At 46.9% G+C, this 18,601-nt stretch overlaps 1 protein-coding gene across 1 annotated transcript in view; it reads left to right on the top strand.

The window, feature by feature from the left end:
* Nucleotides 1-1,671: 1,671 nt before the first annotated feature.
* TM9SF2 (transmembrane 9 superfamily member 2) overlaps nucleotides 1,672-18,601 on the top strand; it is a 395,116-nt gene continuing 378,186 nt past the window's right edge. Inside the window, exon 1 of the mRNA XM_086934380.1 lies at nucleotides 1,672-2,013. Within this exon, the coding sequence (XP_086790506.1) occupies nucleotides 1,885-2,013 (129 nt within the window). The 5' untranslated portion in view covers nucleotides 1,672-1,884. The remainder of the gene's footprint in view (nucleotides 2,014-18,601) is intronic.

Here is an 18,601-nt window from a genome sequence, read left to right as displayed (position 1 = left end):
ACTAGCTTTAGCATCTAAATTACCTGTTAAAGACTTTATTCAAGAGAGAGTCTTCTTGTACAATACTACATCCAACAGCACCACAGGATTCTCTCAGTTCTTTTTGATGAGAGGGAGAAGATGTGACAAGGATGTTGTTCCAAAGTTTGACATTTCAGAAAGCACCTTACCTTCCACTATTGTTGTACATGATGATCAGTTACAGGTCAGAAAGAGAATAATTGATTGTCAGTTAAAATCCAAACAGTATCATGATAAGGTGCATAGGGCTATAAACAAGGAATTCTGCAAAGGAGAATGGGCTTTAGTCACTAAACCTGGTCATTATCTCAAAGGAGAGTCTAAATTCCTTGATCCTGAAGAAATTGTAGAGGTCTCTGATGGTGCTGTTCGCCTCAAATATGCAGGTTGGCGTACCAAAAGTGATGCTGTAATGCTCAACAAAAACCAAGTTGATTTATGGCACAAAGGAAAGAAAGGCAATGCTGAGGGCATCAATGATTATTCTTGGTTGAATACTTACTCTTGTGAAAAGGAACAGGACCATTGTATTCAAGTAGATAAAAGGTGTGTACCAGGCAACCAAGCATGTAGTAGTGATAACGTTGTTAACAGTAGTTACACTGATATAAGTTACAACACTGATTATTTCCACATTGGTGATACTGAGCGTGTCCAGCTTGATAGCAGTAATCTTGTTCCAGGTCTTGCATCCTCCATGGTTGCTCCTGATCCCTTAAGTTCCACCATGGTGTTGTAAGGAGGGTGGGAAGGAACCTGTACTAAGTTTGGCAGAATATCCAAGTTGCCTAGTGCACTTAAGGAGCATGAATTAATGTAAACTGTTTGTTCCTATATAGGGAGATGTTGTGGTTCTAGTTGTTATCTGCTGTCTCCCCTCCTATTGGTTACTAGGCACGAGCTAGTGTAGAATGTCAAGAATGTATAAAAGTGACGTCACACTCTGTAAGCGTTGGAGACCTCAGTGACTCTGCGTAGTCACCACCCCTCTCACAAGCTCTTATATTTACAATAAATACTTAAAGTCTACCTATATATTTCCAGTGATTTATTTCCGGTGATTTCTTTCTTTGATAATCACTACACGATAGCTGGAAAATGTTGTATTCCCAATGGGAGGGGCGGGGGAGTGATCAATATTAGCAAGTATTTGACAACGGGTCTGGCCCATATCGGCACTAGTGCTTCCAACAACAACAGGATCACAGGAAAACAAAACTACTACTAACCGCGAACAAGAACTCCGACAGGCCTGGGGGTTATGATAAAAGAGGAGTTTATTACAGATGGAATGAGGAAAGTTATTTACGTTGCGTTAAGCACCATGGCAACCTCGCTACGCCACTGACGCGCTGCCACTGTCCAGCAATACGCCAAGTCTAATCAAGTCACTGTTTACAAACATATTGGTTGCAAAGAAATGAGAGGAAATATTCATCCGGCTATAAGGAATATCGCTGCCAACGTGTAAAGCGCTGCATTTCCTTCGCAACCAAACTTCAAAAGAACACTGAGACCGTAACCATATTAACAACGCCACGTCACAGAGGCGCCCATGACCTAGACAGGCGGAACAGAACGTTCACAGCCAGAGAGCAGGGAGGAGAGTGGGTGGGGCCTGGCCACGCCTCGCTAATTACTTTTTACCCAATTGCCAATTTCGGCCTGACTCCTGCATGGCCGTCTCCACCAAGGCTCGGCTAGCTCAGGACTGTCATGTTCGCGACGGCGCGTCGCTCTGACGTCAGCTACGAGGTTGACGTGTCTGCGGAGCAGGAACCGGAAAACGCTGAAAGTGAGAGGGTCTGTCATCGGGAGTAGCAGCAGGAGATACCGAGACCCACCGAGACACTTCCACCAGCCATGGCTGTGCGCACTTCCCTAGTTCCCCTTTGCCTGCTGATGACGATCAGCCATTTGTCGGCTTTCTACCTACCCGGTTTGGCTCCGGTCAATTTTTGTGAGCCCAATGAGCGGAACGACGAATGCAAGGTGAGGATTTGTGCACTTCCATCGTTAAGATTAAACAGATCGTTCTTGAGGCAGGGATCGGCGGCCTATACAAATTATTCGGTCAGTCGTTCCCCCCGAAAGCTGCATGATTGAGAGGGTCACGGGTTGATCCCTACAAGTGACCGTTTATAGTTGACAGGTTCGGTCTTAACATAGTTCCCAAATTATAAAGCTAATTTCTCTTCACAAATACCTTTTTTGGCTTGGACATCTCTTGGATTTTCAGAAAGGTGCTTTTTTAATCTCCCAATTTGACATCCGGAGTGTATTGCTCAGTAAGCCGGAGGTTGGTGCTATTTTGAAGAATGACTGCACTTGTATGATTCGTTTAAGACCACCCTAAATGTATGTATGTAGCAGAGGCAACCTCGTTTGATGGGCATCATGTAATAGAAACTAAAAGTAAATTATTAAGTGGATAATCGGTCGTCAGTCTCTCGACAGGATAAAAACACAGATATCTGAGTGTTCGTTGTAGTTCCCATTTAGCGTGGAAAACTTTGAAAAAATGGTCCCAAAGATTTTGGCAGAAGCGAGAGGATTTCTCTTTCCCAGCCTGGATAAACAAGATATAGAACAACTAACCTAAAATTATGAAGCTACAGTGTGTGCAATTTCAATGCATGAGTTAGAGTGGCGACTGTTTAAATCAATCGGTTCAACTACATAAAAGGTCTCTATGGATATTTGTCTATGCATGCAGATTGCCAGTTCTAGCATTACGTATGCAACTAGTAACAGGGATTTGTGCACTAGCTTTCAGTTTTATAAATATAGGAGCAACCTTTTTACAGCCTGTTACAAGTCGGTGCCTATTTGCATACTGTTTCACCGAGAACAGGACTAGTATAAACTCCTTTTAAAATAATAAACATATTAATCTCCTCTTAGAAGCAAAACTGTTATGTACAGAGGAGATTCAAGCAATTCCAAGCTCAATTTTGCAAATATTAAATCTTAATTTTCTGAATATTTCCAGACGTACCTTGCTAGCACAACATCTAGACACGGGATCTATACATAAATATTTGTTTTATTTGTGGTCCGAATATTAGACAAATATTTTTCAGGTTTAAGATACGTGAATTAACGATTGAATCAAAAATCCTCAAAAAGATATAGATGGCAAAAAAAATGGGGTTGTAATTTTCGCAGAAAAGGTGCTCAGAATGCGGCTCATGTTTGTATGTGTACAACTAACATCGTTGCTTTCTGTAAAGAATGCTTTAACATTTTAATATACTGCATTACTGTACATTTCTGCATTGATTATTTATTGTAATGCATTATTATATGTGTAATTGTAAATTTATATTTTTATATATTTTCTGTGGAAGATATTTTAGCAATTACATTAAAAAAAGTAACATGGTTTGGTTTTTCAGCTGCAAATTGATGTTATTTTATAATTTGCTTGGTAAACAATATCTAATGTGCAACGTGTTCTATAGCGTTTTCTGCAGTTCATTGAATAGAGCAACTATTTTTATTCGTTGTTAAGAGACTTGTGAAAAGAAAAGCAGAAAAATGATTTAGAAAAATAGGTGTTATATTCATAAAATGAATGATGAGACTATTGTTGTTTCTCAGATTTTGCCAACAATTTCATTGATGCCACTAGTGATTACCTAAAAACTCGTTCACACCAAGTCAATCTGTGATAATGATTTAACACACAGGTCAGATAACGACTGCTCACTTTACTCCAACAGACTTGGCAGTGCCCAGGTGCTACTTTTTTTACCATGAAAAAAACATTGTCTAGGTACTCAGTCATTTACCCCCCTGTTCTTCTCTCCCTATGCTCCCAAATATTTTGGGCCGCAAAAGGCTGCTTTGTACCACCCACCCCAGTTATTACAGGATTTGCCTTTAATATATAGTCTTTCTTGAAAAATTGCTCACATCAGTCAAATTGTCGGGTAGAATTTTAGATAATGCAATATTTAATCCTGTAATGTTTACCATGAGAATAGTGAGATTAGGCAAGCTTCTCTGTTTTAATATCAAGTACCTGATGCTCGATAAACTGGGAAACCCTTCCCACAAGCTCGCCTTTACCAGATTTTGAGTTGATCGCATCATCATGTGGAAGTCAAATTGGTTGAATTGGGCCCAACGTGCAAGGTCCAAAAAGGTGTGTTTTGTGTAAGAGCAGCAGATAACTTTCAGTGAGCTGCCTCACATATGCAAGTAAATGGTCAAACTGATTTGATTTGACAAGTTCTGTGTGATAAGCTTCAAACAAGAACCAGCGCACACCCTTTGAGCATGCTTCCACATCTCAATGAAGTCTGCCTGAAACCAGAAAAAGAAAGAATTTAGTTAGCAAAAACGTTTTTTTTTAATTCATGATGTTACATCTGGTGTAAGATTAGAATACGTGCACAACACCCTACAAGGAATGAAGTACCTGCCTGTTTAACCTACTTGTCCAACTGGTCTGACTGCCGTTTAACATTCCCAAAGACATACATGCATTCTAAAGCACAGTCGTCACTCATGCTTACCACGGATACACAACAGTAAGAGAACAAAATAAAACCAGTACACTACTTAGGACTATTTTAGCATCTTTGTCAAAATAGTGTTGCATTTTTAAATTGTCCACATTTTCATAATGACGAACTTTGGAATGGTAGAGGTCAACCACAGCTGGAAAGTTTTACAGTAATCAGTGTGTTGTACATATCTCTCCTGTGATTGATCCATCTGCCCCATCCCGTCTGTGTCACAGACCCTTGCACTTTGAACAATTTTGGCATATTACACCAACTCCCTTTTCTACTAAACCATATTGGCTGCCTTCAGATGTAAAGCAAACACAATAAGATGATGGATGGAGCGCTGAAACTTTTCAGACACTCGCCCCCAGTCACTATTAGATCTGGGTTGAATCCATAATCGTTCTTTTGCTCACTTCACCACCCCAGTTCATACCCAGCCATATGCAAATCTGTCTTGGCCCTGTGAGTCCCTTGCTCACTTTGCCACTGGATTCATGTTAGCCTGGCTGATGAGGGGTGTTCCCCTAGCACTGCTCCTAGGATGCTTGTTTCCAGTCCCGGGAGGACCCGGCTTTGCAGTTCGGGCTGGACTGTTCCCATGAAGGGCAGAGTAAAGACTGATTTGCGTATGGCTGGGTGTGAACTGGGGTGACAAAGTGAGCAAAAGAACGATGATGGATTTAACACAGATCTAATAGTAACTGGGGTGAGTGTGTGAAAAGTTTAATCGTTCCGTCCGTCATCTTATAGTGTTTACTTTGCCTTCAGATGTGTCCAGAGTAGAGGAACACTTAATTTTACTGTACTAAACCAAGTTGCCTAAAATTACACACATTCACTCTTCCTGGGTTTGGGTATGAGGCCTAGCATACAGTGTTTTAAAGAACATCGCATATGCAGGCCTACTAACACCAACTCTATTGGGATAGATGCTCTGATGTATTAGATTGTCAGTGTATACACCTGCTGACCTCATCTGGTTCCCCACTTGGACAACAAACCCTGGATGTTCCTGCTGCTCCCAAACAAGCAAACTGTCACTATCCCTTTAGCCCATACAAAAAGTATTGAGGTCAAGGGGCATCCCAGTTGTGTCCCTTAATGAAAGGAGTTAAAGTGTACTTCTATATTTACTCAATTTTTTTAAGAGTTGGAAGCACTCTGATCAACACTGTGATTACCATGATTAGTCTTTAATGTGTTTATTAAGCCTCTTCAGGCTCAATTGAAGGAATGCCTTTTTTAGAATCTCGGGTTACTGAGGCTTCTATTTTGCATTATCTTAAGTTATAATGAATCCCACATGCTCTCCCTGTGCAAGTGGCTCAATTTCTGGACAAAATCCCTTTAGTCACAACCTTTCTGTGACAGTTGAGTAGTGACCAGTGTCTATAGTGTGAGTGAGTATTTCCTCTAATCATTCCAGGGTTTTCGGCAGTGTTATTATTATTGTCTCCTGCATTTACAGTATATGCGTTCTCAATTGCAACAACTTTTTAGGTTAATGGCTTTCCTTGTCCAGGCTTGTCTATCTGGTGTTAGTTTCTTCCCTGGAGCATGGCCCTTTTACCATTTCTCTGATTGACTTCCTTCTATTCTTCCACTGCTCATAATTAGGGAATTACTTTTTTCTTTTTGCTTGCACCTGCCATGAGAGTGCATGTGTTTTTCTAGCTCTCATTTGTGTGCTTCCCCCCATGTCGATTGGATTTGTTTTGCTGTCTCCCTCTTATTTTTGCACGCTCCCTCTCGTGTGCTTCTCCTCCACCAAACTCCACTTCCTCCCTGGAGCTCTGCTGCTCTCTGGCCCCGCTTCTGTGTTGATCTCTCTCGTGTACTGCTTTTCCCCTCCCCGCCCATTCCCATAGCTTCCTCTGCATGCTCCTCTCTAGCCTTCCCACGTCCAGTCTTTATTTCCTCTTATTTTTGTGGGGAAGGGTCATGCAGCGCATTTGTTACATGTTTTTAGACTGCTTCTTTTTCATTCTTTGTTTTTTTTAATTTACCCATCCTTCTAGGATGGGTAAATAATTCATTTTAAAAATTGTGTAGTCGCATCTACAAATCGCCACTGCCGCATCCTTGTGCATTTTATTTTTATTTTGTTCATGTTGCAAAGCATTACCAAAATCATTGGCAAAGTCTGTGGGTACCAAAGGTGAGAGCAATTGGCTTTGCTAGTGCTTATGTGATGCGGTGTGACCACAGATTCCTCACAAAATTCTATGCCCAATCCGTTCGGTCTGGGAGCTTTCTCTTGCATTTTACATCTAACTGCTAATCTTATTTAATATACCCTAATCTCTAAAGCCAGAGCATTGACTACACACTGACTCAGCAGAGCATCCATACTAGTTTTGTGCTCAAGGTAATTCTTTTAACGCAACTTTTTATAATACTTATTGAATAAGGAATTTATGCTATTTTTGACATGATATCTTGCTTTGTGGTTAGTTCCAGGCTACTCAATGGCCTTTTTATTCATACTAGCTATTGAAGTGAGGTATTAAGCCTGCTTCAGCTTTTTGCTACATCTTCGCTTTTATCTATTGTTTTAATATTTTAACATGATATTTGCTGTAGATGCATATTTACCCTTGAACTCGGCTAGATGTTTTAAGTATGCACAGTTCCACCCAGTAAACCATCAACCTTTGTTTCTCCTTGATGATTTGGGGGGGGGGGGGGGGGGGTTTATCTTGGCTATCACAAAGTAACACACTGCTGTCTGTTTTGATATGTGTTTTGTGGCAAATGGAATAATCTTTAATTTCAGGGTGTAGGTGTCTCAAAGCACTTACTAGACCAGATTGGGCAGCATTCATTTCTAGTGCCTGCCTTTTTTTATCATGCATCCATATCTTGACCTATTGATATAAAAATCCAGCAAGCAATTCAGATCAGCTGTCTAGATAATTTCCTTTCTCCTTGACATTCAAGCTTTCAGTAACAGTGGCTCAAAGAATTCTGGGTCATTGAAGTTGGTACTGTACATGCTCTGCAGGTCTGGCCTTGCCAAAGAGTGCGCAATACCAACATTCATCACCCTGATTTTTTTTTTTTTTTTAAATATATTTTTATTGCAGGAATCAGTAAACAGTACAGTAGCGACCAGCATTGTATTATGAGCAACATATACAGAATAAAGCCCTCTGGCCCCCCACCGTAAAGTCTGTACACAGCCAACCGGCCCACAACCCTGGGGTCGGGCGGCGAAATGCAGCAGGGGTCAGTAGGATGCTGGAGCTGGTCCGGATAATACGCTGTCCGTCATCTGCTTTTCCAAACAAACCCAAAACCCCCAAAATAAACCCCCCCCCTCAAAATACCTACTAACTGTGAACCCCCCCCCCCCCCCCCCCCCCCAACCACCAGCGCCAGGGAGCTTATCACCATAGGATCTACTACTTGACCCACGGGGAAGGTAATAGGACTGTCAGTGCTGACGCTCATCGGGACTCGGGGCGAGTCGCTTCTTCACTTTCGGAGTCGCTGGGGGCACAATAATCCCTGAGGGCCTGCACCAGCATTTCCCACTCCAACGCGGCCTCCTGCGCCTTCTCATTTCCCTGCCTCCAAGCCAGCTGATATCTCAGCGCGCTCTCTCCCGCCGCCCATTTCAAAAGCTCACTGTGCCATCTGCTGCCTGCCGGACCAGCTCGTGCCTTCCAGTTCCTGGTCACCTCTCGCTTAGCAAGGAGGAGCCCCTGGTCGATAAATTTACTGGAAATTTTATTCCGGGGGGTATGGGGGAACCAGTGTAAGAGCCCCACCGCCGCATCGAAAGATAAGCGCCTCCCCGTCACCTCCTCCAGAGTCGTCGCTACCTCCTGCCAGTAGGACGTCAGTCCTGGACAGGCCCATAACATGTGTAGGAGGTCCGCCTCCTGAGCCGGGCATCTAGGGCATTCCGCTGAAGCCGTGGCAAAATAACGCCTGATCTTCACCGGGGTCAGGTACGCTCTATGGAGAACATAATAGTGGACCAGTTGGAAACGGGCGCTACGTGTGCCCTTCCAGGCACGTCTCACCAGCTGGGCCCATGTCGTCTCCGGGATCTCCCTACCAATGTCCTCCTCCCAGCGGGTCTTCAATGTGGTGAGAGGAGCCAATCCCTCGGCAATCAACCTGCCGTAGAGGCAAGTGACCGCCTTCACCGTGCCCGCCGACATCATTACGTACTGGCACACCTGAGACAAGTGGGGTTCCTCCAGCCCTTTCTGCCAGTGTGCCTGGATCGCTCGCACAATGGCCGAGTGCAGCAGAAAGTCGCCCCGGGAGATCCCGAAGCGGTCAATGAGATCCCTAAAGGACCGGAGCGCTCCGTCCTCGTATAGATCACCGACGAGCTGTAAACCAGAATCCTTCCCAGGCCGCCAATCGTGACCAATCCCCTCCGTGGGGGAGGGCCGTCAGCATCCCCAACGGTATTTCAGGCGCATATGGTGTTCTTAGTTGGCCTCTGGCGTGAGCCCGATTCCAACACAGTCGGATAGTCCGCTCCTCCATCGACAAGTCCCGCAGGACCAAGCGTTGTCGCAGCGCTATAAAGGAGAGAACATGCCTGGCCATACCCGTCCCTCTACCGTCTTCCGGGCCCCTGAATTCCCTGGCGATCTCCTGGGCGAAGGTCTGGAGCTGCGCCGCCAGATAGTACTTCTCGAAGTCCGGCACAGCGAGCCCCCCCTCGTCCTTCGGCCTCATCAAGGTATTGAGGGCCACCCGCCGCCGGCCCGTTCCCCAGAGGAACCCGACCACCATAGAGCGCAAGCGACGAAACGTGGCCGGTGGGACCCAGATCGGCAAAGTTCGGAAATAATATAATAACCGGGGAAGCGCCACCATTTTGAGCAGGGCGATACGTCCCGCCACTGAGAGCGGCAGCGTGGCCCAAAAGTCCATGCAAGCTTGGAGTGCTCGAATGCAGCGGGCAATGTTCCCATCCAGGAGGTCGGGTTGGTCGTGGTAAACTAATACCCCAAGGTACTTAAAGCAGTCGGGCTCCCATCTGATCTCCCTACTTAGCGCAGGGGTGGGGGTACCCCTGCGTACCGGAAAAAGACAGGTCTTAGACCAATTCACTCGGAGGCCTGAGACCGCTCCGAACTCCGTGAGCGCCAATTCCGCTCCCCGCAAGGCGTCGACCGGGTCCTCCAAGAAGAGCAACAGGTCGTCCGCATACAGCGAGACATATTGCGGGCCCGCAGCCGTCCATAAGCCCGTATAGTGGGCTCCCGAGCGAAGGTGCATCGCCAGTGGCTCCACCGCTAGCGCAAAAAGAAGCGGGGACAAGGAGCACCCCTGCCGCGTGCCTCGTTCCACCGGGTACCGCGATGAAATCAATGGGCCCGATCGGACCCTGGCCGAAGCAGAAGCATAAAGAACCGTGGTCCATCTGACAAATCCCTCCCCGAGGCCGAATCTCCGTAACACCGTGCAGAGGTAGTCCCACTCTAGGCTATCAAAAGCCTTCTCCAGGTCCACCGACAAAACTACCGGGGACGGGGCATCCACAAATGGTTCCCCAAGCAAGCGGAACAACCTTCGAATATTCATAGTCGTGTTCCGCCGTGGGATGAAGCCGGCCTGGTCCTCATGCACTAGGGAACTCATATGTCCCAGCAGCCTCGAGGCCAAGATGCTGCTCAATATTTTGTAGTCCACCGTCAACATTGATAGGGGACGGTAGGACCCCGGGTCGGATGAGTCTCGGCCCGGTTTGAGGAGAGGAATCACCAACGCTTCACACATCGAACTCGGGAGTCGCCCCAACCTCTTCGCCTCCCTGTAGACCACCAGTAACCGAGGGGCTAAGAGGTCAGCGTAAGCTGCATAGAACTCCACTGGTAGTCCATCTAGGCCCGGGGTCTTGTTCCTCGCCATCCGTTTGATGGCCCCGCGGATCTCCCCCAAGTCGATATCGGAACCCAGAGTTTTCGCCACTTCCTGGCCTACTGTGCGGAGCTCCAGTGGGCGAAGATAATTATCAAGCCGGTCTGGGTCACGTGCGGAGCGACTGCGGTATAAACATTCATAATAATGCCGGAAGCAACTAAGAATCTCCGGTTGGGTGCATACCTCGGTCCCGTCCGCCCCACGCATATTTGTCGTCGTCTGGGACTGGCGCGTAGGGTTGGCCAACCACGCCAGCAACGCACTCGACCTGTCTCCCTCCGCGATAGACCGGACCGTATAGGCCTTATAATCAAAACAGCGGAGCCGTTCAACCTCCACCGCTACCCTCTCCCTCGCCTCCACCGTTTGCGCTTGCAATTCCGGGTGTCCGGGGCGGCTAACTTCCAGCTCGCGGAGTGCCCGGTCCGCTGTGTCTAGATCAGCCAGGATGACGCGCCTCATGCCCACCTTCTTAGAGATACAGTAGCCCATCACCACTACCTTAAAAGCGTCCCATTCGAACGCCCTAGTACTCGCGGAGCCGCCGTTGGACGCAAAATAATCCGATATTCTCTCCCCCAGGTCCGCCTTGAAGACACTGTCCTCGAGGATCTCGGGTCGCATCTTCCAGGTGGGTACCGCCGGCGTCCCAGGAAACCAGCGAATGTCTAGTAGGAGGGGGTTATGGTCCGAGATGGTCCTCGGTAAGTACTCTGATCGGACCGCTGCCGAAACCAGTTCCGGTGAACCAAGAAAGCCATCTAGCCTGACATGCAACTCATGGAGGCTCGAGAAATATGAATAATCCCTAGATGCGGGGTGATGTGCCCTCCAAATGTCCGTCAAACCCCAGCGGGTCTGCCAATCCTGACGACCCTTAGCCGTGCGACGGACCGGGGAATCGGGGAGCGGGGGATGCGAGCGGTCTATGTCCACATCCACTACGGAGTTAAAGTCTCCCCCCAACAGGAGGGGCCCGGCGAAAAAGTGGGCCAACGAGCCCGATAACCTGGAAAGGAAGGCAGTCTGGTCTACATTAGGAGCGTACACACAGCAAACGTTCAGGTCCCTCCCACCTAGAGTGCCTGAGATGGCCACGAAACGCCCCTCTGGATCCAACACTGTCCTCGTGACCTGGAAGGGGACCCCTGCCCTGATCCATATTAGCGCCCCCCTGGCATAAGCAGAGTACGACGTGGAAAAGACCTGCCCCCGCCATCTACGCTGAAGCGCCGCCCCTTCCGCCTTGTTCAGATGCGTTTCCTGCAGCAGCGCCATTTGCACTCCCCTACGCACTAAATAAGCGTGGACCTTGTGGCGCCTGGACATAGTGTGAAGCCCCCTCACGTTCCAAGTAACACATTTCAAGTTAGCAACATCAGCCATTGTCCCAGATTGTTCTTGCACAGTCCCCCCATCCGGGTCCCCACAAAGAAAAAGCATCAATCCTCCCAGCGCTGATGGCGGCCATTTTCCCCAACCAAAACCAAACCCCCCAAGAACCAACAAAGCCCCCCCCCCACCCACCCCAGAACAGGACCCAAACTGCACCATCTAGATCCCATCCAAACCTCGTCGTACATCAACCCCAGAACCCCCACTAATCCTACGGTCGCCACCGTAGGAAGGCCTTATGGGCCAGGTGCGGGCTGGGCGGAGGCAGTGGGCCCTCGTCGCCCAGGCCACCAGGACTATAACAAGCCCCAAACAGTATCAAAACCTTCCGGGGCAAAAGCAGAGGCCCCCCAACCCTCTCTCCCTCGTTGTCAGCAATAAAGGACGGCAACCGCCTCCCCCCTGCCGGGCCCCCACCCAAAACAAGGCAGTATACCCCGTTACCCTTGTCCATCTAGAAGGTCCTCCACCGATTTCGGTGTGATCACCGGTGTATGGGTACTATCTGCCACTGAATCCTCCGAGTCCGACGGTTCCCCCTGAGCACCCGGGTTTTCTTCCTCCTCGATGGCTTCGTCTTTTGCTCCCGACAGTTCCGACAATACTTCCAACACTCCCCTCCGTTCCGATGATGTCTCCGCAGTCGAGGGCCCTCCCGTGCGGCCGCTGCGATTCCTGACCCTCTTGGATCGCCTCCGTTGTTCCGGCTCATCCGCCTGTTGGGACGAGGAGCCAAAACCATCTTTCCCTGTCCGGTACAGTTCGAGCCAGTCACAGACCTCCTCCGGGGTGTCGAAGAACTGGGTTTTGTCGTCGACAATGATGCGGAGCCTTGCAGGATATAGGAGTGAATACTGAATGCCCTCGCTCCTGAGTTCGCGCTTAACCGCTAGGAAGGAGAACCGCTTGCGCTGTGTCTCGTAGGTGTAATCAGGGAAGATGTTCACCTGACTGTTCGCAACTTGGAACGGGCCATTGTGCCTGGCGGCATTGAGGATTAAGTCCCTGTCCCGAAAATGCAGCAACCGCGCCACCACCGGCCTCGGGGTACGTACCTGCTGTGGGGGCCGTGCTGGGACTCTGTGGGCCCGTTCCAGAGTGTAGAAGGAGGACAGACCCTCCGGGACCACCGTGTCTCGGAGCCAGGTCTCCAAGTATCGCACCATGTCGCCATCCTCGATCTTTTCCGGCAGGCCCACCACTCGGATGTTGTTCCTCCTGTTGCGGCCTTCCGCATCCTCCGCCCTCCGTTCGAGGGTCTCGATTCGGGATAAGGCGTCCTTTATCGTCGCAGCCAAGGTTCGCTGCGCCGGCTCCAAAGTTTTCACCGTGCCCTCCACCTCCTTGACCCGGTCTGAGAGTTTGCCATGGTCCGCCCTGAGGAGGCCCAGGCTCGTCGCCACCTGAGCAATGTCCTGTTGGAGGGCCGATCTCGTAGCCTCTATCGCCTCTAGGACACGGTCGAACTGTTGCTGCAGTGGCGCGCCACCAGAACTTTTGGGGTCCCCATGCTCCTCTTTGTCCTGGGCTTCAGAGTCCGAGGTGGTCTGGTTGGATCCCTTGGCTCCTCTAGGTTTCCCCATGCTGCCAGGGGCACTCCGTGAGGGTCCCGGAGTAGGTGTCTCCGTGCACAGGTGTCGATCACGACCTTCCCGGGTGCTTGTCCTCAATTCGGGTATGGGCGATCTCCTTCTCCAGAGCCTGTGGAGACTCCGCCGCTTCGGCTCACGCCACCGCCACGGCGTCCGAGGGCACCGATGAGGGGGCGGAGACAGCCGTCGCCGAGTCGGGCAGATCCGTTCACCCACTATAGCCCCGGGGTGAGGGCCACCAACTCCCTCGGATGATCTGTGGCGCCAGAGTGTCGCGCCTCCCATGTAGTTGCACTGGCCAGGAAGACGTAGTTAGTTGCGGAGTCGCGAGGCGGGCCACCGCTTGGATCACAGGGCGTCCGCTCCCGGTGCCCTCCAGTGCGCGGGCACCCGTCCGGCCGTCCAACCGAGTGCAAATCCGTTGCAACAGGTCCAATCCTGTAAATGTCCAAAGTCCAGAACAACCGAGGATGGCGAAGCCGGGCGCCACTCGACACCCGCGACACCTCTTCAACTCAGTAGTTCCGATCAGGGGGACAAAGGAGTCCGGGCGCCATGTTGGGTCGCACTCCGCAACTCCGCAAACTTCGGTATTTCGTCGGAGCAACCCTCGTCCAAGCTCCACCAGGGCTCCCGGCAGGTTGCCGTCGGCACGCTCAGCAGAATGCGGGGTCTGGGGTGCCCCGCAGCCTCCGAATTTCAGGATAATCTAGGGCTTAGTCCCGGAGCCGAGCTCTCAGGCGACCATCGCCATCGGCGCCCAAGCCACGCCCCAACATTCATCACCCTGATCGTCGATTCTGTGTGTTATTACCTTGAAATGGGCGGTGCTAAGAAATGCGGACACAGATGTCCTTTACAGGCATTGCATGTGAATCTGTCTTCTATTGTACACTGGATGCATCTTGAAATAATTTCTTTTAACATTTTTGTACATTTTTCATGCCTTCCCTCTCCCCCGAGATGGAAGTCCGGATCAGTCAGCCTCTTGCTGGAGCTTGGTCGGTCTGAGTTTGTTGTTTCTGGGGCTGCAGCCAGAAGCACGACCATGCCTTCTCTTGCCCCACAGGTACCCGGCCATTAGGTGCAACATTATTCAGCCAAGGAAACCCTACATACACCCAGCAGTGGGAAAGATTTCTGTTAGTTCATCACTAACTCCGCCAACTACATGTGCCACAAGCTGAGCTCATCCTTCACATCCTTGTAAAGAACGAGTATCCAAATATATGTATCCAAATCTAAGTTTATTGGATAGCAAACAGGTATGTCCTTATCCTGTCAGGCTTCGTACAATAACTGAAACTCTCCCTACGTTCTGGAGTGTGGTTGTGGTGCATCTTCCAACACTATGGCAACCGGAGAATGCACCACGACCACACCACATCTTCCCTCTTTACATTAATAGAGAAACAAAGGAACATTAAATCTTCATAATAAACTTTGCATTATAACATTGCAATATGACAAAACAATATAACCCACACCCTCTTCTTTCAATAAACTTAAGAAAAAAAAACAACAGAAAGGAGAAAAAGGCAGAAGAAGGGCATTGACTACTAAAACATAAATAAGCTTACATCACATAGCTCCTAAAACGAGCAGGGACCTTAATTTGTCTACCAGTGCGTGTGGTATTCTGGTTACAAGCAGATGAAGATGGCAGCAGTGTGGACAAACTAGAGGAAGGTAACTGAAAAGGAGTGGAAGCAGGCAACTGCGGAGATGATTCTAAAACATCATTGGTAGAAGTTCTAACCACTACCTTCCCTTCAATATCACCCTGCATAACCTCATCCCACATCCATTCAAAAGACGGGTCAGGTTCAGTGTTGGCCTTTGAACATGAGAAGTTCCCTTTACATTTCGCCATCCTATTATGATGCCAAACCTTGTTATCACTTAGCGTAGCAGACTTCGCATATAACTCTACAACTTGCAAAGGATTAGAAAATTTACTTTGACCTTTTCTTAACCTTGGTGTCAAGTTTAATTCTGACCCAATCCCCATTTTGAGTTCAGCCTCTTTAGTAACATTTTTCCTTCCGAATTCGCTAATGTGTGAATCTTGAATCTTCCTTAGTCTTGAACGAACTAAAGCAGGAGACCACTTCCCACAAATTTTCTTTGAGTTCCACGCAGCATTATCCTTAGTAAATGGCTCCCTACCTCTAAGGATCCTAAACGGGCTGTAGTTGGTACCAGTGGGACTAATTCTATAGGCCCAAATGGTTTTTAGTAATTCCTTTTCCCAATTCTTATTTGCACAAATGGAGGCTTGGATGCTCCCCATGATTACCCTGTTGAATCTCTCAACAATGCCGTTCCCGGCAGGATTGTAAACCGGTGTCTTTTTAGGAGTAATACCATTCCTTTCCAAGAAATTAAAAAAACACTTGGATCTAAATTGTGGTCCATTATCAGTTAAAATGTTCCTCGGAACACCTTCTTGCAGAAACAACTTACGAAGAAAAGCATCAACAACACTGGCATCGAACTTCTCAGTTATTTCAACTTCAGGCCACCTGGAGTGATTGTCAATCACAACTAGGATATGTTTAATACTACCTTCAGTTTTCTACTGGTCCCAACCGATCTATGCTTAAATTCCCCCAAGGATAAATAGGAATATGTCTAAACCCAAGAGTAGGTTTAAATACACGTAAGGATTTATCTGCATTAGCACAAATATCACACTCTTGAACAAACCTTTCAACCACCTTATCCAATCCAGGCCACCAATATGATCACTTTACTCTTGATTTCAATTTCATGATACCCAGGTGACCTTCATGGTTGATAGACAGAATTTTACTCCTTAAAGAACAAGGAACAATAACTCTTTCACCTCTACACAAGTGATCAGCATTGTCTATGCAAAGCTCATCTTTGATTTCTCAAAATGGTCTAAGCTCTTCCTTCAAATTTGATTTATTTGGCCATCCTCTAATGACATAGTTACGGACAGAGCTTAAAATCTCATCTTTATTACAGCTCACTTCCCAGTCTTTTTTAGAAATAGCCACTAATCTTTGGTCATTGTCCTCATGGATAACAGCAACTTCATTAGACTCAAACAAATCATATGAGTCATCACAACCAGGTAAGGGAGAACGACTTAAATAATCGGCAACTATGTTCTTTTTGCCTGGAAGATATTCGACATCATAAGTAACTTAAGACTCATTCTTGCAAGTATTGGAGTGGCCTTCAACATCCCTTCTGAGGTAAGAATTTTCAGTAGGGGCTTGTGATCTGTCCGTAAAGTAAATCTAGTACCCCAGACAAATTGTCTAAACTTCCCAATACCCCACACAACAGCTAGCATCTCTCTCTCAATAACTGAGAACTTCCCTTCAAGAGCGGTTAGAGACCTGGATGCGAAAGCAACTGTGACGTCGAATCCTTCACTCCCAGACTGTGAAAAAACAGCCCCTAATCCTTTACCACTAGCGTCTGTAGTGATTATGTTGTGCAAGGTGTGGTCGAATGCTTGGAGAGGAAATGCATTAACAATTTCTTTCCTTATATTATCAAAGTCATTTTGTAATACATCACTCCTACCAAATTCCTCTCTTATTTTAAGTAATTGTCTAAGATTAAAAGTTTTGTCTGCAAAACTCTTCACGAATTTTGAATAAAACTCAACCATCCCTAGAAATGATCTAAGGTCATCTTTTGAACTGGGAATAGGAGCGTTTTCAATTGCCTCGACCAACTTTTTTTTTGGGAAAAATGCCCTTTGCACTCACTTCATGTCCTAAATAGGTCAAGGAGTTCATTCCGAATTTGCACTTTTTTAACTCGGCTGTCAAACCATTACTCTCAAGGGTTTTCAATACAGAAATAAGTATTTTGTCATGGTCTTCTCTGACTTTACCCATTACAAGTATGTCATCTTGGAAATAAGTTACACTTTCCATACTCTTGAATAACTTATGCATCAGGCGTTGAAATACAGCTGCTGCCGATGCCAGTCCAAACGGCATTCTTATAAACTGATAACACCCAAAGGGAGTTATAAAGGACGTTAGTTTTTTACTTGACTCATGCAGGGGAATCTGATGGTAAGCTGATACCAAGTCTATAGAAGAAAACCATTTTATACCACAGCTTTGTGCTAGAAGTTAATCAATCCTGGGGAGAGGAAATTTATCAATTACAATGTTTTTATTTAGGTCCCTTAAATCAATGCATAAGCGAAGACGGCCGTCAGATTTCCTCGCGACGACCAATGGTGCCAACCATTCTGAGCTTTCTATTGGCTCAATGACTCCCTTCTTTTCCAAAGTATCTAATTCCTTCATGACATCACTCCTGACACTCAAAGGGATATTCCTTGCTTTATGGCAAATTGGTTTAGCACCATCCTTTAAGATAATTTTGTGTGTGAAGCCAATCAATTTCCCAATTCCACCTGAAAAAACTTTAGGAAATTGCAAGGTTATTCTGTCTAGGAATTCTTTATCTTCTTCAAGGATCAAAACCTGAACATCACTTCTTGCATTTAAGATAATGCCTAATGCACCTTGATCGATTCAGCCAAGAACGGATGGACCTACCTCAGCAACATATAATTTGCCCAAACATTTCCGTCCTTCGAATTCAAAAATTTCTTCAACGAACCCCACCATGGGAATTTTTTCACCAGTATACGTAACAGGTTTAATATCAGGTGGTAATAACTCCTTTTTTAAAACATATGCAAACAACTTTTTCCATATATCACGCTTAACAATCGTGTAGGGAGAGCCAGAATCAGGTACAATATTAACTAAAACTCCCCCTATTAAGCTGTCACAAGTAGGTTTTTAGATCTGCAATTTACATTCAGAACATCGTTCTCATCCTCCCAAAAATCAAGGATGCAAAAGATGCTATCATCACTTGATGCATCATAGTTCTCAACATTCGGCTCATTAGAGTATTCAATGCATTTCACCATTTTCTTATCTTTCCCAGATTTAAATTTACAAACTTTAGAAAAATGTCCAATTTTGTTGCAAAAATTACATTTTGATTTTAAGGCTGGACATTTCAGGTCATTAGCATAATGGAGAAACAACTATTAAAGGAGGGTCAAGGGGAGTATGTTTATAGACCATCCGTGTTCAAAACCCCTATTAGAACTATAAAGAACAAAAAGAACTTGAAGGTCTGAAAAAAGAAGCTAAGTCC

The sequence above is a fragment of the Lissotriton vulgaris genome, chromosome 8, assembly GCF_964263255.1.
Source record: "Lissotriton vulgaris chromosome 8, aLisVul1.2, whole genome shotgun sequence".
In the NCBI taxonomy this organism is placed as follows: Eukaryota; Metazoa; Chordata; class Amphibia; order Caudata; family Salamandridae; genus Lissotriton; species Lissotriton vulgaris.
The sequence above is the reverse complement of the archived record's forward strand: the minus strand, read 5'-3'. Positions and strand labels throughout refer to the sequence as shown.